At 50.2% G+C, this 25,392-nt stretch overlaps 1 protein-coding gene and 1 long non-coding RNA gene across 3 annotated transcripts in view; one reads left to right on the top strand and one right to left on the bottom strand.

Moving 5' to 3' along the window:
* The window catches only part of NUDCD3 (NudC domain containing 3), a 56,693-nt gene extending 36,528 nt beyond the window's left edge, over nucleotides 1-20,165 (bottom strand). Inside the window, exons 1-2 of one of the 2 annotated variants that reach the window (XM_029931064.1) lie at nucleotides 19,668-20,165; nucleotides 14,774-15,072 (exon numbers count right to left, since the gene is read on the bottom strand). In XM_029931064.1, the coding sequence (XP_029786924.1) occupies nucleotides 14,774-15,072; nucleotides 19,668-19,859 (491 nt within the window). In that variant the 5' untranslated portion in view covers nucleotides 19,860-20,165. The remainder of the gene's footprint in view (nucleotides 1-14,773; nucleotides 15,073-19,667) is intronic. The other variant, XM_029931060.1, reaches the window with a different exon arrangement.
* LOC115284381 lies at nucleotides 19,758-24,601 on the top strand. Its single transcript, XR_003905178.1, has 3 exons — nucleotides 19,758-20,180; nucleotides 23,600-23,739; nucleotides 24,554-24,601. It is a non-coding gene; the product is annotated as an uncharacterized LOC115284381 (long non-coding RNA).
* Nucleotides 24,602-25,392: the final 791 nt, after the last annotated feature.

Raw genomic sequence — 25,392 nt, 5'->3', positions numbered from 1 at the left:
CGTAGAGCGCTGCAGTGGACAGAAAGCTCTCGGGGAATCTGCCAGCACAGGGACACTGTGGGGAGACATAGGGATGGCCCAGGCAGGGCACTGGGACCGGCGGGGATAGCAAACCATACCTGTCCCCTGTCCCCCACCCCCACCCCAAGGTGCCAGGAAGGAAGCACGAACTACTCTCCCATGAAGATTCTGTGCAAGCACGTGGGGACTCACGGCCGCTGCTGTTGACACCTGAGGGCGCTGGGTGCCTTCCAACACTCCCTCGCCGACCCCCAGGCTGTGCCCACTGTCAGCCACACCATACCCCTGCAGCCCCTCGCCGACCCCCGCTGTCAGTCACACCACACCTTTGCTGCCCCTGTCAACCCCCAGGCTGCACCCGCTGTCACCCAGACCACACCCCTACAGCCCTCGCCAACCCCCAGGCTGTGCCAACCGTCAGCCATACCCCTGCAGCCCCTTGCCAACCCCCATTGTCAGCCACACCACACCCCTGCAGCCCCTCACCGATCCCCAGGCTGTGCCCGCCATCAGCCACACCACACGCAGCCACACAACAGTGCTGCACGAGGAAGCAGCGTCATTCATTCAATCGGGGACTATGATGCACCACCCCATCCCCACCGCCTCTGGTTGGCAGCCCCCCCCCCCCCCCGGCCGGCGCCCCCAAAGAGAGACGAAGGGACCCACGTGTTCCATGCACAAGCACCACTGGGAGAGAGTGACGGGCCCAGTGCTGGGCTCCAAGACCACACCACCTCGCACGCCGCCCCCCCCCCCCCCGTGAGACAGCCACATGGGGAAACAGCAGCCCAAGGCCAACAGCTGAGCGACACAGGGCTGGCGTGTGGTGCACGGTTTTCCAGGCTGCACATACGTTTTACACAAGGAAACACGGGCTGTGGTCGAGAAGTGTAAAGCTGAGCAGGACGGTTTCAGTGGGTAATGAAATACAGACCAGGAACAGGCCCGGCCCCAGCTCCCGGTTCTGGAACCATAGGTAGAGGCTGCCGGCCTGCCCGCTCGGGAGGTTCTGCATGCCATGTGGTGTGACAACACAGACACATGCCCAGAAACCATGGGAATGTGTCAACAGGATGAGTCCACCAGAAGGGGCACCCTGAGCAGGAACAGCAGGAGGGAACAGCATTGAGGACGTGTCCACATGAGCGAGCAGGGCAGGCGAGAAGCCATTCCACGGGACAGCCCCATGTGCACCTGAACGAGCCGGGCCGGGACCTCAACAGTAGCTGCTCCAGGCACCGGGGGCCTGAGGACCAGGGGTGCACCAGGCAACTGCTGTTGGCATCTGGGGACTCAGGAATTCTCTGTGTGATCTCTCCAACAGGTTTCTAGGCAGATCTGAATTACCTAAAAACGCAGGGTTTTCAGAGACCACAGAACAAGCAGAGGTGGAGGGTGCAGGAGAGCAAGCGATGGTCTTGCTCGCAGCACCACCTGGGCCCGCATACCCAGCTCCCCTCCGCACCACCCCACCTGGGCCAGAACACCCGGCTCCCTCCACAGCAAGGCAGTCCAAAAGGGCCTCCCCTGTGATCCTCACAGCAAGCGTCCAGATGAGGCCGCCCCGTGCACCTTCTGTCAGCCCCCTGGACTCTACAACTCTGCCTGCTATCCACCGTGGGTTTCCCAGAGGACGCCACTTCCAGAGAGGGGCCTCGGGACCCTGCTCCCTCGGGAAGGTGCACAGGCCCGAGGCCTGCTCAGACTTCACCACTGGTGCACCCTCCTGGGCACTGACCTGCTGGGGCTCATGCCACTGGCGAGGCTGAGCGCCAGACCTCTCTCGGAAATGCCACAGCAGCCTCCGGACCCAACAAGAGGGTCTGAGGAACACAGAGTCACCGTAAAAGACGACAGGAGAAAGAGAACATGCTCCAGAGTAAAAGCCATTACTCTGAAAACTTGAGGGAAGCCAAGTGTTACTAGGTCACAGCATTCATCAGATGTGCTCAAGTTCAAAGACTTATCGTGTTCTAACATGACTTTAAACTGGAATCATCATTCACTCAACTGGTACTGAGTGCCAACTATGTGCCAGGCATGTTCCCTGCACCAGGACACAGAGTGGATAAGATAAACGGAGCCAACAGCATTGCCCTGATTCCAAAAGCAGATGAAGACCCCCCTGAAAAGATGGCTATAGACCATTATCACTGATGAAAATAGATGCAAAAATTCTCAATTTTCATGCAAATGAAATTGATTACATTAAAAAATCATTCCCCACCATCAAGTAGGATTTACTCCCAGGATTTAAGGGTGGTTCCCTATTCACAAATCACATCATAAGAGAAAGAATAAAAACCATATGATTATGTCAATAACGCAGAAAAAGCCTCTGACCAAGTACAACATCTATTCATTGATAACAACCCTCAACAATATAGGGCTGAAGGGAACAGAACTCAACATAATAAAGCCCATCGTAAGAAAACCCCTGAGAGAATCTCACACTCCACAGGAAGAACTGAGAGCTCTCCCCCTAAGGTCAGGAACACAACAGAGACGTCCACGGTCACCACAGTCAACACAGTACTGGAAGTCCTAGCCTCAGCAATCAGACAACAAAATGAAAAAAAAAGACAGCCAATTCAGTGAGAAGTTAAACTTCTTTCTGGAGATGACATGGTTCTCTATAGAAAACTCAGCAAGACTCCACTGGAAAAAAATGAGAACTGATGAACGCATTTAGTAAAATCTCAGGACAAAGGTCTGTTTAATTTCTATACACTAATAATGAAGCAGCAGAAAAAAAATTAAGAGAACAATCCCATTTACAATTACACTGAGAATAATAAAATATCTAGAAATAAGTCTAACCAAAAAGGTGAAAGACTTGTACTCTGAAAACTACAAAACACTGATGAAAAAAAGTGAATACTAAAAACTGGAGACACGGTCCATGCTCATGACTCGGAAGAACAAACATTATTAAAATGTCTATTCTACCGAAAGCAATCTACACAGTTAATGGGATCCCCATCAAAATACCAACAGCATTTTTCACAGAACTAGAACAAACGATCCTAAAACTAGTATGGACCCACGGAAGACCCCAAATAGACAAAGCAATCCTGAAAAAGAAAAACAAAACTGGAGGCATCACAATTCCGGACTTCCAAATTATATTACAAAGCTGCAGTCAAGACAGTATGGTCCTGGCACAAAAACAGACACATAGATCAGTGGAAAAGAACAGAAAACCAGAAACAAACCCACAATTATATGGTCAATTAATCTTCGACAAAGCGGTAAACAATATCCAGTGGGAAAAAGACAGTCTCTTCAACAAATGGTGTTGGAGGGCACCTGGTTGGCTCAGTCGGTTGGGCATCCGACTTTGGCTTAGGTCATGATCTCGCAGTTCGTGGGTTCAGGCCCCACATCAGGCTCTGAGCCTGTCTTCAAATTCTGTGTCTCCCTCTCTCTCTGCCCCTCCCCTGCTCGTGCAGTCTCTCTGTGTCTCTTAAAAATAAAAAACATTAAAAAAAATTTTTTAAGACGGTGTTGGGAAAACTGGACAGCTACAGGCAGAAGAATGAAACTGGACCACTTTCTTACACCATACACAAAAATAAATTCAAAATGATCAAAGATCTAAATGTGAGACAGAAAACCATCAAAATTCTGAGGGAAAAGGGGTGCCTGGGTGGCTCAACTGGGTAAGTGTCTGACTCTTGATTTCAGCTCAGGTCATGATCCCACAGTTTCTGAGTTCAAGGCCACCACTGAGCTCTCTGCTGTCAGTGTGGACCCAGCTTAGGATTCTCTCTCTGCTTCTCTTCTGCTCACACTTTCTCTCTGTCTCTCAAAATAAATAAACTTTTAAAAAATCCTAGAGGAGAGCACAGGCAATAATTTCTCTGGTATCGGCCACAGCAACATTCTTCTAGATATGTCCCCTGAGCAGGGAAACAAAAGCAAAAATGAACTATTGGGACTTCATCAAAATAAAAAGTTTCTGCATGGTGAAGAAATCAATAAAACTAAAAAACATGTAGAATGGGAGAAGATATTTGCAAATAACATATCAGATAAAGGATTAGTGTTCAAAATACATAAAGAACTTATATAAATCAACACCTAAAAAACAATTTAAAATGGTAATCCAATTAAAAATGGGCAGAAAACATGGACAGATATTTTTTCAAAGATGACATGCAGACGGCCAAGAGACACATGAAAAGATGTTCAAAACACTCATCCTCAGGGAGACACAGATCGAAACCATGATGAGACACCACGTTACACCTGTCCTCACAGCTGGTATCAAAAAGACAGAAAATATGGTGAAAATGTGGGGGAAAAGGAACCCTCACACACTACTGGTGGGAATGCAAACTGGTGCGACCATTCTGGACGAGAGCATAGGGGTTCCTCAACAAATTAAAAATAGAAACGTATTCCAGTAATTCCACTAATGGGCATTTATCCATAAAAAATGAAAACACTAATTTGAAAAGATATATGCATCCCTATGTTTACTGCAGCATTATTTACAGTAGCCAGACTGTGGAGCTAACCCAAGTATCTAACGATAGATGAACGGATAAGATGTCATATATATATACTCCACAAAATATTATTCAACTGCAAAAAAAAGAATGAAATCTTAACCATTTGCTACAGGGATGGATCTAGAGAATATAACGCTAAGCAAAATAAGTTGGAGAAAAACGAATATCATGATTTAACTCATGTGTGGAATTTAAGACATAAAACAAGCAAAAGAAAAGAGAGAGGCAAACCGAGAAACAGACTCCTAAGTACAGAGAACACACTGAAGGCCACCAGAGGGGAGGCGGGTGGGGGTGGGGGAAACTGCCAATGGGGACCAAGAAGGGCGCTGGCCATGCTGAGCACCGAGCGGTGTGCAGAACTGTTCAATCACCGCATCCAGGTCTGGCCTGCCCCCTGCACGGCTCTCAGCTCCTCTGACCCAAGGCAGCCATGACTGATCCCAGGCCGCCGGACCAGTCCCTCTCTTGTGCTTCCCTCCTCAGCAGACATCGGCTCTGTCCTTCCAGGGGCGCAGGGCAAATTTCCAGGGCAAGAAAAACTGCAGGTGTGTTTAAAATTCTAGATGTTACACATATATATAACTTATTACTAAATACAATTATTAAGAAACAAATACTAAATATCCTGTATTCCTAGAATATCCAAGCAAGTGAACTGTGAAGCTACGGCTGACGCTTGACCCATGTGGAGACTAAGGGCACCAACACTCCCTACAGCGGAAAATCCACCTGTGACCTCTGACCGGCTAAATCCTTCAGTACAACAGCATGCCGTTTCCTGGAAGCCTCGGCGATAACACAAGTAACACAGACCCTGTCCACGTGTCACACGCCTTACTCTTAATGGTGACATCAGCCAGAGAGGACAGTCTTCCTGCACTGATGCTCTACAGGGGAACAAAAAACAGGACGAGTAATTAAGACACAGCCTGCCCTCGGACCAAAAGACTCAATGATGTCAAAATGTCAATTACCTCTCATTTAAAACATAGATTTAATGTATTTCAATGAAGATTTCAACAAAATTTTCATATGGAAAATTTTTCCAAAACAGCCGGCGGGGGGGCGGGAGGGGGTGGGCAGGGGACAGGGAGATGAGACACTAGTTCAGCACGTGCCAAAATGTATCACAATAAAGTGCTGGTAAACAAAAGAGCCTAGTCCTGGCAAACAGGTAGAACAAAGGGTTTAGTATCCGTAAGTAAACAGAATGAAAAAGGAATAAAACCACAGAAGCATACACAAAGCCAATCAGAACCCAACATATGCCACATAAAACAATGCCCCAAACTAAGAGCAGCTGAGCAACAGGCCAGGGCCTTGTCAGGTGCCTGCGGTGGGTCAGGCAGCACAGAGCGCCCGGCCATGGGAACACGGGTACACTCTCTCTCAGCAACAGCCCTCACAACGAGACACACTACACCCTCTGACCCAGTAACACCGGTCCCAGGAGTTCATCCAACAGAGAACCATACGCATCTTCCAAGAATCGTGCTGCAGCATCATCGGTGATGGCAGCGGACCCGGAAACCACCTAATTACGTTCCCCACAGGGCCCTGGTTAGTGATGCTACACCAGGTGGGATAGCCGGAAGCAGTTGGGAGAGACAGAGTAGCCTGGAAAGCTTCTGAAAATCCCGACACATGCTTCCCACCCCACCAAGCACAATTCAACAAGATCACCAGCAGTGGGCCCAGGAGTCAGTCTTCTAAAGCCCCAAATACAAAGGATTTCAAGGAGGGGTGCCTGGTGGCTCAGTTGGTTAAGCAGCTGACTTCGGCTCAGGTCAAGATCTCATAGTTTGTAACTTCGAGCCCCTCCCCAACTTGCTTGCATGCGTGCACGCTCTCTCTCTCCCTCTCTCTCTCTCAAAAATAAACATTAAAGAAAAAAGAAGTGACTTCAAGGACAAGCATGACAGATGGGAGGGGGGACAGCAGGGCTGTGGAGTGGAACACCTCCCCCCCCCCAAGGCAAACCCAAGTTCCATTCATCTCCAACGCAGCTCCAGCTCAGGTTGGGTCCTCACCTGCAATGTGGGGACTGTGAGGACACAACAAAGCCCCCAAGCTGGGAAACAAAAGACATCCATATACCTGTAAATGTGAAAAATAAAGTGTAGAGAACATACACATTCACCAAAGTGTGGACAATGGTTCCCATTAGGGAGACCTCACTTCCACTACAACCTCTCGTAACTTCCAAAAAATGTTCCCCCCTGGGGCGCCTGGGTGGCTCAGTCAGTTAAGCGCCCGGCTTTGGCTCAGGTCATGATTTCATGGTTCGTGGGTTCAAGCCCTGCGTCAGGCTCTGTGCTGACAGATCAGAGCCTGGAGCCTGCTTCGGATTCTGTATCTCCCTCTCTCTCTGACCCTCCCCTGCTCACACTATCTCTGTCTCTCAAAAATAAATAAAAAAACATAAAAAAAAATAATAATAATAAAAAAACTTAAAAACAAAAAAAAACAAAACAAAAAACAAAAAATGTTCCCCCGAAACGAAACATAACTGCCAATTTACTCACCCTATAAGGATCAGTTAGTGGGAAACTCAACATACCAACCTGTTTGCTTTTTTTAGGTGAGCTCTGCGCCCAACATGGGTCTTGAACCAATGACCCCAGGGTCAAGAGTCAAGTTCTTCACCAACTGAGCCAGTCGAGCACCCTTAATTTTTTTTGACAAATCAACTGTGAGAAAATAAAATACGTAGGCCAGCTAAAAGTGGTATGTGGCTGGAGCCTTATTTACAGATTTAAACAAATCTTTGTTATTAAAGTAGGGCATAGAAGAAAACTAGAAGGTTTTTTTTATGTTTATTTGTTTTTAAGAGAGAGAGAGAGTGAGCAAGCAGGGGAGGGGCAGAGAGAGAGGGAGACACAGAATCCAAAGCAGCTCCAGGCTCTGAGCTGTCAGCACAGAGCCCAATATGGGGCTCAAACCCATGAGCTATGAGATCATAACCTGAGCCAAAGCTGGATGTCCAAATGACTGAGCCACCCAAGCGCTCCGAAAATTAGAAGTTTATACACTAACTGAAGTAGAATTTCCTTTTTTTTGTTTTGTTTTCATTTATTTTGTGAGAGAGAGAACAAGAGAGAGCAAGAGAGAACGTGCATGCTCGAGCACAGGAGCAGGGGAGGGGCAGAGGAGGAGAGAGAGAGAATCCCAAGCAGGCTCCAAGCTCAGCACGGAGCCCAATGTGGGGCTCGATCCCACGACTATGAGTTCACAACCTGAGCTGAGATCAAAAGAGTGGGATACACAACCAACTGAGCCCCCTAGGTGCCCCAGAATTTGCTTTAAAATTACTCCAGAGGGGAAGTGCCAGGGGCCAAGGCTGGCAGCTGGCAACAAGTGTGTGGGGTCCTTACGAAGTGCTGTCTGCTCTCCTTTGTGTTTAAATTCTACCTAATGCATTTTTGGCAAGGTGCATATATTTTCTTTTCAGTGAAAAAAAGAAAAGCTACCATGTTACATTCTTTAATGTTCTAAGAAAATAGTTAACTAGAAACTAGTGGTTTTACCTGTGAAAAGTATCTCTCAGATAGTTGTAATACTTGCTTTTTTCTTAACACAGCAAAGCAAAAGCATCCAAGGTCAGGCCTCTGAGGGCACCACGTATTTACAGCTTCAAATCGCACTGACGCTGTCCCTGTCTTCTAACTGCAGGATTTTAAGCAAACCTCTTCGGTGCTTACATCTCCATCCCTCCCTCTGTAAAAAGCAGCACACTTCCGGGGACGAGCTCCCACTGGCCTCCAGCCCACAGGCCAGGATGCCAGGTCACTTTTCCCACAGAGTTTCAGTACCCAACACACTCGATACAAATCACTGCTGTAAGATGTGCAGGCCAACCTCTTTTAAAAATGAAGCCTGTGAGCTGTAAATTAATTGCAAAACAAGGACAAAACTGCAGTTTCCAGAAAGAAAAAAGTACTTGTAACCAACAACCTGAATCAGACTTTCCTGAGTTGGGACTGAAATCACACCCTGTGGAGGGCACACAAGGGGGCTCAGAGAAGGGGCAGTTCTGGAGCAAATGGTCGGAGGAGAGACCGCTGCCTCCACCCCACATGGGCTGCTGGCCCCAGCACAGCCCAAGCCGCCACCAGCGGCCCGAGGAAGCCTGGCTCACACCACGGAGGGCTGGCTTTCCTTCCACGGTTCTCTGAGCGTGGGATTACAGCCAACACCCTCCTGCAAGCACAAGAGCCTCCTCAAGGCACACAGCTCTCAACAGTGGATGACACGGATTCAAAATCAACAAAACGCAGGCAGCAAAGCACAAGTCATGGTGTCACATGACTGCATAAACTTCTATGCGTGAGTGTGTATGCTCTCGCATGAACACACGTTTATGCACACAGAAAAAAATTAGAAAATGCACCAAAGAGTTAATAGGGAGCACTGGGCTGTTTTTATTCTTTATGTACTTATTTTTCAGTTATGCTACATTGAGCATAACTAGAAAGACAAATAGCTCGTTTGAGAAAAGTAGTGCTGTTCGCAGGAGCTCGTACCTGCATGAGTGATCACTGTGCCCTGGGAACCGCACTCAGCAGGTGTGATGTAGGGACCACAGCCAACCCTCACCACTAGCCAATGGAGTGGCTATGCGGGGTGGCATTCCAGTATATCCGTGTGACTCCAGTAAGGGGCCTTCTGCCACGGGCCCTTTTAAAGACAAACCCAAGAACCCAGCTCACCAGGAGCAGACGCCCTGGCAGGACACAGCACCGCCTAGGGCCTTCTGGGACACAGGAACTCGGGAGACGGCTGCGAGACCAAGGCCGCACACCTCCAGGGCTCACCTCACACGCCCAGCAGGCCGCTGCCCTGACGCTGCAACACGGGGGAACCGCCAGCATGAGTGGACCACGAGATGACAGCTGGGAGGCTCTGCTGAGGGCAGGCGCAGACGGAAGTGCAGAGGAACAGGGGCCATGCCCAGGTCAGGGGTCGGCCGAACCAGGACAGAAACAAAGCATCTGCCAAGGGTGCTGCTAGGAAACCTGAAAGCCCTCCTCCAAACGATGCCGTCCCCTTCCCAGGAAGCATGTGGATCCATCCAACAGCAGACACAGGGCCAAGCCACCAAAACCAGAGACCGCAGCAAGCAGCTGCCTGCCACACCACACCCTTCCAAGAGATGGGACAGGAGTCCAGCAGCTCCAGGACACCTCTGTTGAGTGCCTCCTGTGCACGGGGAGGATGGCCTAGGTGCTCCCGGGGCACACACCACCCTGCAAAAAGGGCAGCCTGGGAGCACCCTGTCCCTCATCCAGACACAGCTCCAAGGGCACAGACACTATTTCCAGGTGATCGTTTACTCCCTGCTAATTTTTCCTTTCTTCTAAAGAATTCTGTTTGTGACTGCTAACGGCAAAAGCCAGACACGGCACAACCTTTCCAGATTCTGGTAGGCTGGCCAGCATTAGCCAAGGAAACCATCACTGCGTTGCCTACAGTGCCACCTGCCGGCCAAGAGGGGGACTGCAGGAGACCCCAGACCCAGAATGCAAGAGGGGAGCCCCTGGAGCTCCGAGAGGGGCCTCACAGGCCTTGGACGCTGCTGGGTTCTGTCCATCCTTCCACAGTACCAGTGACACGGGGTGGCATTTCTGAAAGCTGCCCGGCACTGGGAGTCCTCTGAGCCCGGGGTACACGCCAGGACTCGGCAGCATTTCCTCCAGGGTCTTCACTGTGGACACGCCTTGCAGACATCGAACGTTCTCAACGCCAAGCGGACATCTGTGTATCCAAATGCTGTCTCTCTGCTAAGGAGGAAAACCAGGCACTTTAAGCAGCGGGGAGGGGCATTTCCGAACTTCACTGGAAAGCTCCTGACAATGACAGCAGGGCAGGAACAAGAATGAAATTCACAGCCACAGGAAAATTAGATCCAATTCAAGTTTCCCTCAAATAACCCCTCAATAACCAAAAAAAACTATACATGTGGCTTTAACATGAAAATCAGTATGCAATTAAATACAAATAAAAACATACACTGCAAAACTTCTGGGGCAGAAAACAGACCCATGGGGCGCCTGGCTGGCTCGGTCCATTAAGCATCCAACTTCAGCTCAGGTCATGATCTCACAGCTTGTGGGTTTGAGCCTCGCATCAGGCTCTATGCAGACAGCTCAGAGCCTGGAGCATGTGTCAGGTTCTGTGTGTACCTCTCTCTCTGCCCCTTTCCAACTCACACAAATAAACAAACATGAAAAAAAAATTTTTAAAGAGAACAGAGCGTGGTTGGCAAGACCCGGGTGTGGGGGTGGGGTGAGACCCTGTCTGGAGCGTGATGACACTCACAAGACCACACCGGCGCCAGTCAGAACTACTGCCAAAGAGCAAGTTGTGCTGTTGGCTGAACTACATCTCAGCAAGTCTACAACCAACGGCTGATGACAGGCATACACGCACAAGACACACAGATGTAGGTTTTCACTCTTACTTGGTCTTTCCCTGGTACCTATGCAGAATCTGTTTAATTCAGTAAGTGGCTGTGTGGCTTTCCTGTCCAACGAGAAAAGGGAGTGTCTGCTATCATCACTGCCCCTGCTGGGCAGGACCACACACGGGTGGCAAACAGGAAGAGCAGCAATCAGCCAGCTCAGTCCCAGACAGCAGGTGACTGGCATGTGGGCAGGCGGCCCACACTAGGCGGGGGGCTCTGTGTGGTTACTCTATTCAGCGGAACCCCAGAGAGCTACAGCTGACAGGACAAGCGATCTTGGGCACTGAAACGGAGGGACGTGGGGTGTGGCTAATGGTAGAACAGGGAAAAGGGTGGCTTCCCACTCCCTTCCCAGGTCTGCCACAGCACTGCGGCTCCACTGCAACGACAGATGTGGGAGCCACAACTTCCCGGTCTGCTCACGGAAAGCCAGTCAGTGCCCAACGGCCAAGAAGGTACCTGTCCCTGGAAGGGTCGCTCCTGCAGCACAAGGCCAAGGTTTGCCAGAACAAATCCCAGTCTTCTCTCTATACCCACACTGGCGCACAACTCACACAACTCATGCTGATTCTAGCCCAGAATACAACTTGTTGGTTCAAGAATAAAAACTAGGGTCTTGACAAGACACTGAGGCAGCTATTCTAACCCTAACCCACAAATCAAAAACAAATCCCTTCTTTTAATAAGCTTTTAGGAATTATTTTTAATGCAATAAAACAATTAGTAAAACAAAACGTGTTCATTGTAGGAACATTAGAAAATATAGTAAAACGGGGCCCCTGGGTGGTTCAGTGGGTTAAGCACTGGCTTTGGCTCAAGTCATGATCTCACAGTTCGTGGGTTCGAGCCCCGCGTCAGATTCTGTGCTGACAGCTAGGTCAGAGCCTGGAGCCTGCTTCAGATTCTGTGTCTCCCCCTCTCTCTGACCCTCCCCTGCTCGCGCTCTCTCAAAAATAAATAAAAAACATTAAAAAAGAAAAAAAGAAAAGAAAATATAGTAAAATGGAAAGATGATAATAAAAATCCAAACTACCACTCTCTGATAACCAGTACTTACCATTTATCTCCTTTTAGGCTTTGTCCTCTGCATGTGTATAACCTCACAGTTTTCAAATTCACCAGCCCTCTGAGAACTGCTTTTCTTATGCAACACAAATGACAGGAGTGTGGGTGGGTGGCAGGGCTCACCCACAAACACACAAGCAGCAGCACACTGAGCTCAGAGAGCCACACGAGGAACGGGCTCCTGCAGCCGTGGCAGCTGGTGGGCCCCAGGCCCGCTGTCCAGGAAGGGAGCCAAGCTACCTCCACGGCCTGACTTCTCCTGCTTCGGGGAAGCCTCGGCTCTGCTTTCAGTGCCCTTCAGCTGACTGGTGAGACCCCCTTGGGTGACCCGAAGTCCACTGGTTACAGACACCAGCGACCTCCAGGGAACCCCTCATAGGGCCCGACCAGGTTGCCACGCAACAACGGACCATCACAATACCCATGTCAGTCCCCTTTCAAGACAGTTTATGAATGTGTATGGCCATTCCCTAAACGAGGATGCGGCACTCTCCCAAAGTTTTGCTGAAGTGAGGAATGTTAGAATACACAAAACTAAAGTAACTGTACACTCCATGTGCATTCTGATACCCAAACCTTTCAGGTCTTTGCTTTCTGGCAAAGACCACAGGAAAAAAGGCAGCTAGACACAGAGAGAACCAGAAAACCACACATGGTCCCTCTGAGTCTTTGCCAAACAGTCAGTTGTCCCCACATAAGCGCAACCCTGACGGGGAGGGCACACAGCTCCTAGGAACTGGGAACCCCTCGGATGTGACCCCGATGAAGACTGAACTAGCCCTGAAATAAAAGGTGCTCTAGACACACCCCCAACAAAGATGAAAAACAAAGCTTCTGAAAGATCATACTGATCTGTGATAAATAACTGTGAGGACAGGGGCACGTGGGTAGCTCAGTTAAGGGTCCTTGACTCTGTTTCAGCTCAGGTCACAATCTCATGGTTTGTGGAATTGAGCCCTGCATTAGAGGCTGCTTGGGATTCTCTTTTTCTGTCTCTCAAATAAATAAGTTTGAAAAAAAAGGTGAGAACAAAAGTTAGCACTCTCTAAAGGAAAAAAACAAAATCCAGAGACGTAGCTACATAACATTCACAATGCCAAGCATCCAGTAAAACATCACCTGATATGTCAAGAAGAGGGAAAATGTAACCCAAAATCAGGAGAAAACAATGGCAAACAGCCAATAGCAACAAACCAGAAATGACAGAATCAGGATATGAAGACTTTAAACAACTATCACGTTTATGAGATATATAAGATACGAAATGTGTTTACAGAAAAACAATGAAGGTAGAGATTGAGGCCATAAAAAAAGAATAAACAGGAATTTGAAAGGCTAGAAAATAAAAACATACTGATTAATTTAACCGAGGATTAGACACTAAAGGAGAAAAGAGTAAGGGGGTCAACGCAATGGAGGCAGAAGGCAGCTCAGAAACCCCCAGGGTAGAAACATGGAGAACACCACACCACAGCAGGCTGTAATCAGACCCTGAAACTAAGGGTGAATATCTTAAAAACACCCGGGGCAGGGGACCCATAAAAGGGAACAAAGAAAATCACTCACTTCTCATCAGAAGACAACAGAATAATGGAATGACGATCTTAAAACACTGAAGAAAAACAGTATCAATCCAGAATTCTACAGACAGCAAAAATGAGCATCAAAGAAAGACATTTTCAGACCAGCAAAAGCTGACGGAATTCATCCCCAGCATATCCACACCACAGGAAACATTAGAGAAAGCTCTTCAGGAGGAAGGAAACAACCAGACCTCACGACTCTCTGCCGAGACCCCTCCCACTTGCATGTTCCAAGCCCCATTTTCCCCTTTCTGACCAGAGATCCACCTACGAGACCTGCTCATCTTCATCAACGGGCTTGGCTGACAATGGCTGACTGTGAACCCCACCACCTAGTGCGGCCATCACAGCCCTGTGGTCTCGCCCACCTAACCTCACAGAATGTATCCTCCCTACTATGCATTCTGTGTCGCTGCAGGCGGTCCACTCACAGACCCTCTCAGTAGGGGCAGACAGCGCGCACAAAGGAGCTGCAGAGCGGTTACGGCAGAGAAGGGACGGGGCAGGAGAGAGAGGACCATGCTAGAACAAAGGAGACCGGGAGCAGATGTTGCTGTCACCTCGCTCACACAAAGAGCCCCCAGATTTTTGCACGGTGCTCCGCGCCAGGAAACAGAGCCCCTGGAAAGGGAAGCGAGTGTGGCCCGGGAGTGGATCCCTGCACAGTGACACATGGGCTGCACAACCCCCGGCTCACATGACAGTCACAGCGGCTCCCAAGGGAAGAAAGCCAAGACACGGGTAAAGCAGCTTGCCAAAGACCCCACACACGTTGTGGCCGTCTCCAAGGGGACTCTGGGTGCACAGTGGGCATGTGTCCCCACAGCGCACAAAGCCCCCAGACAGGCAGGCGGAGTCTGGGAGCCTGGTGCTTATTCAGGCTCTAGCTCTCAACCGGCTGCACAACCCAGGCAGATCAGGACCCCGACTTACAGGGAGAACAGGAGGCCAGAAGCAGACTGGCCTCCTGCCCCACGTGGGCATACTCCTGGCACACACCACATCTTGCACACCTCAATGTGGAGACGGTCGGCATGCTACCAAGTGAGAACCACTGACAGACCACACCACCCATGGGACGCCAAGCAAGAAGGAAACCGAAAAGTAGGAACTCTTACTTAGGAAGCGCTGGTGGCTCCTTCGCGGATTCTGCGGCACTGGCACATGCTCCCGCTGCCTCTGCTTCCACCGAGCTGGGGGCCACTGCCGCCTTGGCATCCTGGGGGCCCGGTGGTCCCAGGGACCCGGGGTCTGCGCTGGGGCCGACCTCCACCTCCTGTCCCGCGGCCGGCACTGGCTCCCGCTCGGCTGCGGCCACCACGGCCTCCTCCACCTCCTTCCTCCTGGCCTTCTCCTCCAGTTCCTTCCTCCTCTTCTCGTCATCCTGGCGCGCCATGTGCTCGAAGGCTGTGAACACCTACAATCGAACAGCAAGCCGGCCATGAGTGCCCCGGCCCAGTACTGGGTCACACACGCTGCACTAAGGGGGTCAAACCTGGTAAGTAGGGAATGGATAAACTAGAAGACCACAGGCATGCTCCCCCTGGCAAAACGCAAATGCACTTTGACTTCACTGAGAGCTGCCATGAAATGATCTTTATCAGGGTTCCAAGTGTACAGACAGGAAACCTGGTAGCCAAGGCTCATGATACCTACATGATGACCAGCCAGCTTTTGGGTCTAAAGAACACATAACTGAATGGTCTCACCTGTCCTTATTTCTTTTGCCAGCCCCTGGTGAGACCTGTTTGCCCCAGAAAAAACACACCGTCCTAGTACCGAGAGCTGTAAAGCCGCCAACAATTCAGACTCGAGAAGATGGGAATCGAGTTGAACACACTCACTCAGTACAGCAGGGTCACCAGACCGCCACTGTCTTCCCACACTGCACAGGTGGAGACGTGTGGCTCTTAGAGAACGTGGGAATTTCATCTCCCAGATAACCACGCTGGGTGCACAACGAGCAAGGAACACAAAAAAATCTAAGCAGCAACTCCCACCCTCTACAAACTTGATATTCTGGTGTGAGGACCAGCCCCTACTCTTTTCTGGGACATTCTCACCCATACAAGCACTGGGACTCTCCACCCGAAAAGCGCACAGGAAACATGGCATTTTGTATGCACCTTTCAGGGGCACACACAACCTTGAAAGTGGCCAGCACAGACCCGTGCACAACAGCACCACTGGGAGAGGCCATGAGGAGCACCTGTGGTACCTTGCAGTGAGTGCACAGATGCACGTCCAGGTCCTGGAAATCTAAGAAGTTCCTTGGAAGGAAGGGGCTCCACAGCAGACATTGAAGAAAAGGCACGTGTTCCCCAGGGCGCCACAAGAGGCAAAGCCAGTACTCCGAGGGGTGGGGCCATAAGGGGTTGCTCCTCCTGCCTCAGGAGGGCTGGGGGGCAGGGCAGCACCCCTGCTCCCCACACATCCACACATTAGCCCACAGGCAGGTGTCACAGCGACCTCAGCCTCACTCATAGCTGCCACAGCGTGGGAACAACCCGAATGTCCTTCAGCAGATGAATGGATACTACACTGCCGTCCACCCAGACACTGGAGTATCACTGAGCTCTAGAAATAAATGAGCTACAGAACCGAAAAGAGACATGAAGGAAACTTAAATCATATCACTAAGTGAAAGAAGCCAGTCAGAAAAGCCCACGCATGTTCTGTAGGATTCCAACTCCATGACATTCTGGAAAAGACAAAACTACGGGTCAGTAAAAAGACCAGTGGTTGTACCTTCCCCTCCAATTTGGATTGAACCTAAAACTGCTCTTAAAAAATGTTCAGAAGCAGTTTCAAGTCCCTTCCAAAGGACAGGAATGCAGACATATGAAATAATCACGTTCCATGTTCCATGCACCGAACAGGAAGACAAAACAAAAGGTCTCTACCTACGGAACTGTGCCAAATGCTTTCAGATTCCCCCAAAACCTTCCCGAAGATGCTATGAGGAGACAGCACTGACAATTCAAACAAGAGGGAAAACTAAGCTCAGAGGAGGGGAGTTCCCTGTCTGAGTCCTGCCAGTCAAAGAGAGGGAGAGTAAAAATTGTAAACGGACACTGACATCGAAAGCCCACATCGGCAGAGGGAGAGTAAAACCCTAAGGCTGAAACCAGGCCCCAATTCCAGACCCACTTCCGTTCCGTCAGAGGGCCCGGGCCAATGCCATCTCACACACGTGCTTACGACCCTGGACTTCGAGCTCCCAGCCACTCAGCCCCTGGAAGCCCCAGACCTTCATCCCAACTCCATAAAATAACGCACCAGCAAGGACTCCTTCGGCTCATCCCCGGGACCACCCTGCCCCTGGGCCTGGTACTCCTCACCACGTACACTGCCTCTGCTGACTCAGCCTCCCACCTCCTCTAGCCTACCAACTGCCGCCCCTCTCTGTGGCTCAGGGCGCTCGCTGTATGACCACAGCACCGTGGAGCTGGAAGAGAGGTCTGTGACCTGCAATCCACTTCTCTGCTGACAGAAAGGAGAGGCCCCTTCCAGCAGGTCCGGTGAGAACCAGACGGACCCAGCTCTCCTGATTCTCGGGCAAGAGACCTACTAAGCAGGCTTCTCAAACTGGACCGAAACTGGACGAATGAAGGATCATTGTAAACTATTTTCTTCTTAAAACACACTGAAGGGACGCCTGGTGGCTCAGTAAATTGAGCATCTGACTCCTGATCTTGGCCCAGGTCATGATCTCAGGGTTCGTGGCATCAAGCCCCACATAGGGCTCGGTGCTGACAGCATGAAGTCTGCTTGGGATTCTCTCTCTCTCCCTCTCACACGCATGCTCACTCTCTAAGTAAATAAACTTAAAAAAAAAATACACCAGAATATGATGGCAGGGAGTACAACTTGCACACACATCTTTCCTGCTGAAGGTCATCCCTCAAGTTCTGCACCCACACCGGCCAATCCCCTAGACTTAGGAGGGAAAGCCTTACATCACACCAACAGTCCAAACCTCAAAGTATCAGAGCACTTTCAAGTTCCAGAATGGAGCGCCCAACACTCTGGTCCAAGCCCTGCTTGTCTCTTGCCGTCAACCCAGATGCAGAGAAAAACCCCTAAGAGGCAAATGAGTAGGGATGGGGGTCAGGAGGACCAGCACCAGGATGGAACACTGTGCTGCAGCAAGTCACTGGGGGTGGGGGGGACTCGGCATCTTAAAATCCCACCATCCACAGAACTCCCGTGTAACACTGAACTCACCTTCACGAGTCTCCCACCAAATCCTTCTGTGGCCAGAACAGGCCCCCAGGATTCACTCCCATCTACCCAACAAAACACCCTGGCTACATTGCTTCTCTGAAGTTCCTCGGGCACCGCTGACTGTCGGGAACCAGTCCCGAAACATGACGCTCCTCTCTTAACCATTGCTAGAAGGGGCCCCCTGGGTTTCTGGGCAGCATACTACCCTGCCTACTCCTCCTGGGGTCACCCCCCAAAGTGCTGCCCTCCACCTTCAGCTCTGCTCTTCCCCTCAAACCACTCTGGTCCCTCCATCTCTGGAAGGACTCAGTCCCATGGCTCCAGAGCCTGCGAGCCAGGACTTCTGTCTGCAATCACAGATTCAAACTTGTCTGAAACTAAGCTTTTCCCCCTAAACTCAGAGGACAGTTCAGTCAGTGCATGATCATTATTCCAGGTCATTTCTGACTCCTCCCTCCCTTCCTCCTCTTCTTTACGCTGCTCACCAGATCAGGACATACTTTATACCTCATTACCAGAAAATGATTTACCTCTGTCCGTTCATTGTGAAAGAAAGGCAAAGACCAACCTTTCCGGATGCTGGGATTAAACCAGGTAACACCTAACACGCTAACCAATACACACCCACTGCCCAGTAGTAAGCGTTCCTTTCTTCTCCACATCTTCTCTGCAAGCTACAGTCATCCTAAACAAAAGTTCTCCAGCCCTACTAGTGAAAGATCTGGAATCACAAAGATGAAGTTCTGAGTTCCAAGGCCACGATGAGTTGGGTCAAATCACCTAACCTTGCTGAAATGGCACCCTCCTCTACCACATAAAATTCAACTTTCTCTTTTTCACTGGGGCTTGCATGAAAGCGTTAAGCTGCCCTAGGAGCCTGCTAGGGACCATCAGAGATGGGTCCTCTGACCACCCAGATGGTATTCAGTCAGGGAAAGCACCACGAGAAACAGCCTCAAGTTCTGACACGGGGTCTCAACACTGCCACTTCATCTTCGGTAGTCACTCAAACGCCCTAAGCTTTTCTTCTCCACACGAGCTCCGAGGAAAGTAATGACCTGACAACCAGGCAGTCGCTAACGCTGTATAAACTGTAAAGTGCTGGAGGTATTACCAGCATTTTCATCTTCCCAGGCTCAACGCTTGGCTGAGGACCTGCTTCCAATCCCATCAAAAACCCCACCTCCCCTATAAGACCTTCTTCCTGATTTGCACACCATCGTCTCTAACCCTTCCTTGGCAACCAGCTTTGTCACACAATCGGACTGGCACAGTTCTGTCCCAGTCTGTGTTCCGTCTCCCCCACTGAAAGGAAGACATCACAGGAGACTAGGAGCCGTGCACCCAAGCTCTGCGTCTCCAATGCCCACCGCAGCTGCTCACTACCTGGACGCTCCTGGGCACCCGGGGGACTTCCACGCCCCTCCAGCGCGCAGCGAGATCGCCCACACGTGAGCGTAGGACCGCGAACACCGTCTCGCACCGCCGACTCCGCGGCCCCGCTCCCGCCTCCACGCGTCGTGCTTGTGGGGCGCGCAGGTGTCCCCCGGGCGGCCCGCTCGGCCCCCATCCCTGCCAGGCCGCCCTGGCACGTCCAAGCACCCCGAGCACCGGGCCAGGCCCGCTCCCGCGGGACGGTAATTCGACACCCGAGCAGCGCCTCGGCTTACTCGAGGTCGTGGGAGGCGGGTCCGGGGAGGCGCCAGGGAGGAAACTGAGGCCGGGAACGGGCGGACTCCGTCACCCCCACCCCACTCCAGGCTTGGGCCGCCGGCTGCGCGTTACCTGCAGCACCAGGGCCTGCGCCGCACCGGGCGGGAAGCCCATTCGGTCGGACGGGTGGCGCAGCAGGCGGTAGAAATCAGTCTTGCGGTAGAGGAAGCCGAAGAGCACGCGCAGGAAGTCCTGGACGTTGCCCACGTGTTGCAGAATGCCCAGCAGGGCCTGGTCGTACAGCTCTGCCGCCCCGGGCTCCATGGCGTCGCCGGCCGGAGGGACGCTGCTCACTGCGGGCGCGGCCAGGACGCCGGCCCACGGCCACTTCCGGCACGCTGCGGTAACGGCTCCGCCACCCGGCGCGACTTCCGGTCCGCGCTCGCTCGCCTCCCCCGCGACCGGGCGGGGCTGAGAGGCAGCGGAGCGTCCCCACCGCGGCCCCGACCCCGCCTCCCGGGCGGCTCTCCCGGGCGGCCTTGGTGAGGGGCGGACGTAGGCCCCGAAGTGGCTGCTAGGCGCGGGCAGGCCCGGGGCGGTGGAACCGAGAGCGCCCAACAGCCATGTTACAAGCGGGCGGAAGAGGTGAGGTTCGGGCAGCGTCACGTGAGCCCAAGTGTCATCACGGGGTGGGCGGGGCGCCGCGCCTGGCCTGCAGGGAGCCAGCAGGGGGCAGCTGGTGGGTCAGCCGGGTTGGGCCCGGCGTTGTGTGTCCGGCTGTCGGAGCTGGGAGTGACATGCAGACCGAGGAGAGCGACGTGTGGACGCGTGTGTGGCATAATCTGTACACATAAGCGCGGCGTGCATCGTGTCTTCAGTTGTCTGTCACTACAATTCTCATTCAAGTACCCCATGAACACATGCCAGAGATGTTACTCTGTGGAGTTAACCAAATAACCAGTAATGTTAAAGCCGGTCCCAAGAGCATTGGCAGGAACCGGGTATTCATAAACACTTCGAGGAAACCGAGTAAGATCGGTAGGTTGGGTACAAAGCCGGCCAGTGTCCTACAAAATAATAAAACCATAGGTTACCTTTAATACTGCATACAAATGATTTGCATGTCCACTGGACTAAAGTCTACACATAAACATCTATCTTCGGGAGTCTATGAGCTCTAATTAATTGTAAAGTCAGAACCAGATAAATTACCCTAGGGCAATGATCCGGAAACCTCTGAGTCACTTGCACTCCAGGGGCACCTGGGTGGCTCAGTTGGTTAAGCATCCCACTGGATTTCAGCTCAGGTCATGATCTCACAGGCTGTGATAGCCCACACTGACAGTGCAGACTCCACCTGGGATTCTCTCTCGCTGGGTCTCCCTCTCAAAATAAATAAACTATTAATTTTTTAAAATTTATTGGAAACTCCAAAGACCTTTTATGTGGGTTGTGCTTACAGTTATCATAGTAGATGTGAAAACTGACAAAATTTTTTAAAAATTTATTCATTTTTAAAGAACCACAAGAAACAGAATGTATTAACATTTTTCTAATGTTTATTTTTGAGAGTGAGAGAGAGCTCAAGCAGGGGAAGGAGAGAGGGAGGGAGGGAGAGAGAGAGAGAGAAAAAGAGAGAGAGAGAGAGAGAGAGAGAGAGAGAGAGAGAGGGAGAGGGAGAGGGAGAGAATCTTACGCAGGCTCCATGCTCAGCGCAGAGCCGGTCTGGGCTTGATCACATGACCATGAGATCATGACCTGAGCTGAAATCAAATGAGTTGGACTTTTAACAGGCTGAGCCACCCAGGCACTGCCACATGTTAACATTTTTATGAAGAAATAATGTTCTTTAAAGCAATGAAATGTAGCGAGAAGCGTAGCATAGTTTTACATTTCTGCAGATCTCTTTAATGTCCGGCTTAATTGAAGACAGCAAGATTCTCACATCTTTTGAATTCACTGAATTGCAATATGTTGTTTTGATTGAAAAATATGAAAAAACCCAGTCTCACACAGGTTGTAATTGGAAATGAGAGGAACATTTTAATTGTCTTTTCAATTAAAAGTATTTTTTTTGAAAACCAAAATTAACAGATGGTAGTTTCTCAACAGTTGTAATATGGAATCTGAAACAACATCCCGTAAATGTTTCCTAATGGTCACATTGATACCCATCGGTATGTGCTGCACTTGGAATGAATCTTTTATATGCATGATTTTGTAACACCAGACTGGAATGTAGAACGTGACAAAACAATCGAACTGTGTTACAAATGTAAGAAACAACCTCAGTGAGGAGGATGGTAGAAAAACACACTGACTGGGGTGCCTGGGTGGCTCAGTCGGTTGGGCCTCCGGGTGGCTCAGTCGGTTGGGCCTACGACTTCGGCTCAGGTCAGATCTCAAGTTCGTGGGTTCGAGCCCCGCGTCAGGCTCTGTGCTGACAGCTAGCTCAGAGCCTGGAGCCTGCTTCCCATTCTGTGTCTCCTTCTCTCTCTGCCCCTCCCCCTCTCATGCTCTGTCTCTCTCTGTATCAAAAATAAATAAAACATTAAAAAAAAAAACACTGACCTAAGTCACTGTGGAAATGAATGGAGTCTAAGACAAAGGGCAAAAGGAACGAAAAAGAGCTGCTTCGTTCCACAGCTGTTTCCCATGGGGATGTGAGCTATCCTCTCGGAAAACACTAAGCGTGTACAATGGAGATCAACAATTGAGCAAATTGTGCGGGTGGTAGAGCCAGGCTTCTAGCTGTAGACATGAGAGGTTACAGGGAAGAAGGGAGGAGTCTAGGATGCTTCCTGAGGTGATGAATTCGCCCTGGAGGCATCAGCAGGAACTCCAGTTTAGCTTAATGTAGCTACAGATGGCTATGTATAGAAATATTTCTAGAGGAGCGCTGGGTGGCTCAGTAGGTTGGGCATCCAACTTGATCTCAGGTCATGATCTCACAATTCACTAGTTTGAGCCCCACGTCGGGCTCTGTGCTGACAGCTCAGAGCCTGGAGCCTGCTTCCGATTCTGTGTGCCCCTATCTCTCTGCCCTTCCCCTGCTCATGATCTCTCTCTGTCTTTCAAAAATAAACAAATGTTAAAAAAAAATTTTAAAGAAATATTTCTAGAAATGTGTACATACAGGGGCACCTGGTGGGCTCAGTCCATTAAGTGACAGACTTGGGCTCAGGTCATGATCTCACAGTTCATGAGGCGGAGCCCCGAGTCAGGCTGTGTGCTGACAGCTCAGAGCCTGGAGCCTGCTTCTGATCCTGTGTCTCCCTCTCTCTCTGCCCCCTGCCCCACTTAAACTGTCTCTCTCTCAAAAATAAACACTAAACAAAATTTTTAAAGAAAAGAAAGGTGTACATACATGTATCAGTTCACACACATGTATTTCCTTGCTGTCTCAGCAAGGAGCCCAACAGCAACACTGCCCCAGCAGTGAAGCACTCATGACACCAGATCCTGAGTCCTAATCCTGTCTCCAGTAGAAAGGCCAGGACTCCTGAGAGAAATGGCTGATTCTAGGACTGGGGCAGCAAATATACAAGCTGAGCCTGGACCAACTTGTAGTGCCAGAGAGCAAGGAAGTGCTCAAAATGGGGAAACCCTCCACGCCAGGGGTGTGACAAGGGATACAGGAGCCAACAGAAAGAGTTCCCGGGGACGCCTGGGTGACTCAGTTGATTAAGAGTCTGATTCTTGATTTCAGCTCAGTTCATGATCTCACAGTTCGTGGGTTAGAGCCCCACATCAGGCTCTGCACTGGCAGCAGGGAGCCTACTCTCCCTCTCTGTGTGCCCCTCCATGCTCACATTGTCTCTCTCTCTCTCTCAAATAAAAAAAAAAAAAAAAAAAAAAAAAAAAAAAAAAGAGCTCCTGATGGCCCAAGCTGGAGCTATCTGAGCAACAAAATAAAGTAGTATCATATTAGAACCCGAAGTACAAACTGGATATCCACAAGTACATACCATATATGTCACACTAAATATATAGATGGAGGGGAATAGACAATTTTTCTGTTGAGAAGAATTCCAAATAATTTACGTAAATACTCTACCCTCCAGGAGGTGGAACGTAACTCCCCACTCCCTAAGTGTAGGCTGCGCAGAGTGACTGCCCTCCAAAATGCACAGCATGGACAGCATGAAAAGAGGCAGAGGGTAATCGTACCGAAGAGACGCCAGACAGACACAACCTTGACCAGGTGAGGAGAGTCAATGCCAACAGTGGGAAATCATGGGGCCAGCATGTGCCCCTTACATGATGTTCTGGGAAGGGCATTCCACCTGCCAAAACCCCATAACCTCTGTATAATGGGGAGGAAAACACCAGACAAACCCCATATGAAGGACAGACACTCTACAAAATGCCTGACCAGTCCTTCCTGAAACTGTCAAGGTCATCAGAAACAAGTCTGACAAACTCTCACAGCCAAGAGCCTAAGTAAACATAAAAACTAAATGTCATGTGCCATCCTAGATGGAGTCCTGGAACAGAAAAAGGGACACTAAGTAAAAACTAAGGAAATCTAAATAAACTGTAGACTTTAGTAATAGTTATCAGTACTGGTTTATTAATTGTAAAGAACGTACCATACTAACATGTTAATAGGGTAAACTGGGCATGAGGTATGCAGGCATACTCTCTGTACTATCTTTGTAATTTTTCTGTAAATCTATAACTATTCTAAAATTGTAAAAAGCTTTCTTTTGAAAAATGTATTTAAAAGTGATAATCATGCACAATACTACCCTTTCCCCAAAAAAGCGAGTGGATACACGGTGTTGGCATGGGGAAGTGGTAGGGACCCCTCCCTAAGGAGAGAGACAAAAAGGAAAGAAGACTTCAAGCTCACCTAGATATGCGCCTGGATGCCTACATCCTCCATGACCTTGTAAACTGAGACAACTTAATCAGACTGCATGTTTATGTGTGTTACCATATATGGGAGACAAAGAAATAGAAAATGTATTTTAAAACTATGCCATGTGACATGGGCCGCTCTGTTCTTTGTGTAGGAACCCAACTGAGCAGTACCAGCAGGAATAAAAGTTGCTTTCTGGAAAGAAAAGCCTTGGTGTCATGACTCTCCGTGTGAGAATCCTGCTACATTGCTTGGAGGTTCATCCGGGATTCTGAGATGCTGCATTTCCACCTCCCTTGCCACTGGGTAGAAGCCTCGAGCCTCAGAGCACTGGGAGAAGCTACCTCGCCTGATGCCAGCGTACCTCTTGATCCATAGGGGACTAGCCTAATCCAGCGTGCCAGGGTAAGGGCCCCGTGTGCGCTAACGGAACCCCTGAGGCCCAGGAACCAGCTTACAGAGTGCCACCCATCTGACTGGTAAAAACCCGGGTTTGTTTTGGTAGACCTGCCCCTAAGAGGCAGAAGGGGAGCCTAATCACCTCCCAGGTTGCACAAGGGAAGAGGAACGAAGCTGCAATTCTAAGGCACTGGATGTAGGGCAGTGGGCTGGAGGCCTTGTGTGAATGTGTGTAACTGAGACCGACAACGGGAAAGTACCAACCTGACCAATGGCCAAGTGAGTGTTGAGTCCCGATCCCTGGTTCCATGGCAACCTCATACAGCCTAAGGCCTTAAGCCGGGGTCTGATCTGGGTCAGGGATTGAAACTGAACCTGCCAATGCTAAGAGGCGCCTGAAAGATCTCTGAGAGGAGAGCGGCCAGAAACGGATGAAGGGTGTATGTGTCCTCTCCTAACTGGTCCCCCCTCCTTCCTTTGTTTTCCCCTTCTCATGTGTGAAAGCATCTGTTAGGGAGAGGAAATGGGTGGAAAGCAGAATAAACTGACTCCCCTAGAGTGTATGTTGAGGAATTTCAAAAAGGTATATTCAGG

Source organism: Suricata suricatta, chromosome 2, assembly GCF_006229205.1.
Source record: "Suricata suricatta isolate VVHF042 chromosome 2, meerkat_22Aug2017_6uvM2_HiC, whole genome shotgun sequence".
NCBI lineage: Eukaryota > Metazoa > Chordata > Mammalia > Carnivora > Herpestidae > Suricata > Suricata suricatta.
The sequence above is the reverse complement of the archived record's forward strand: the minus strand, read 5'-3'. Positions and strand labels throughout refer to the sequence as shown.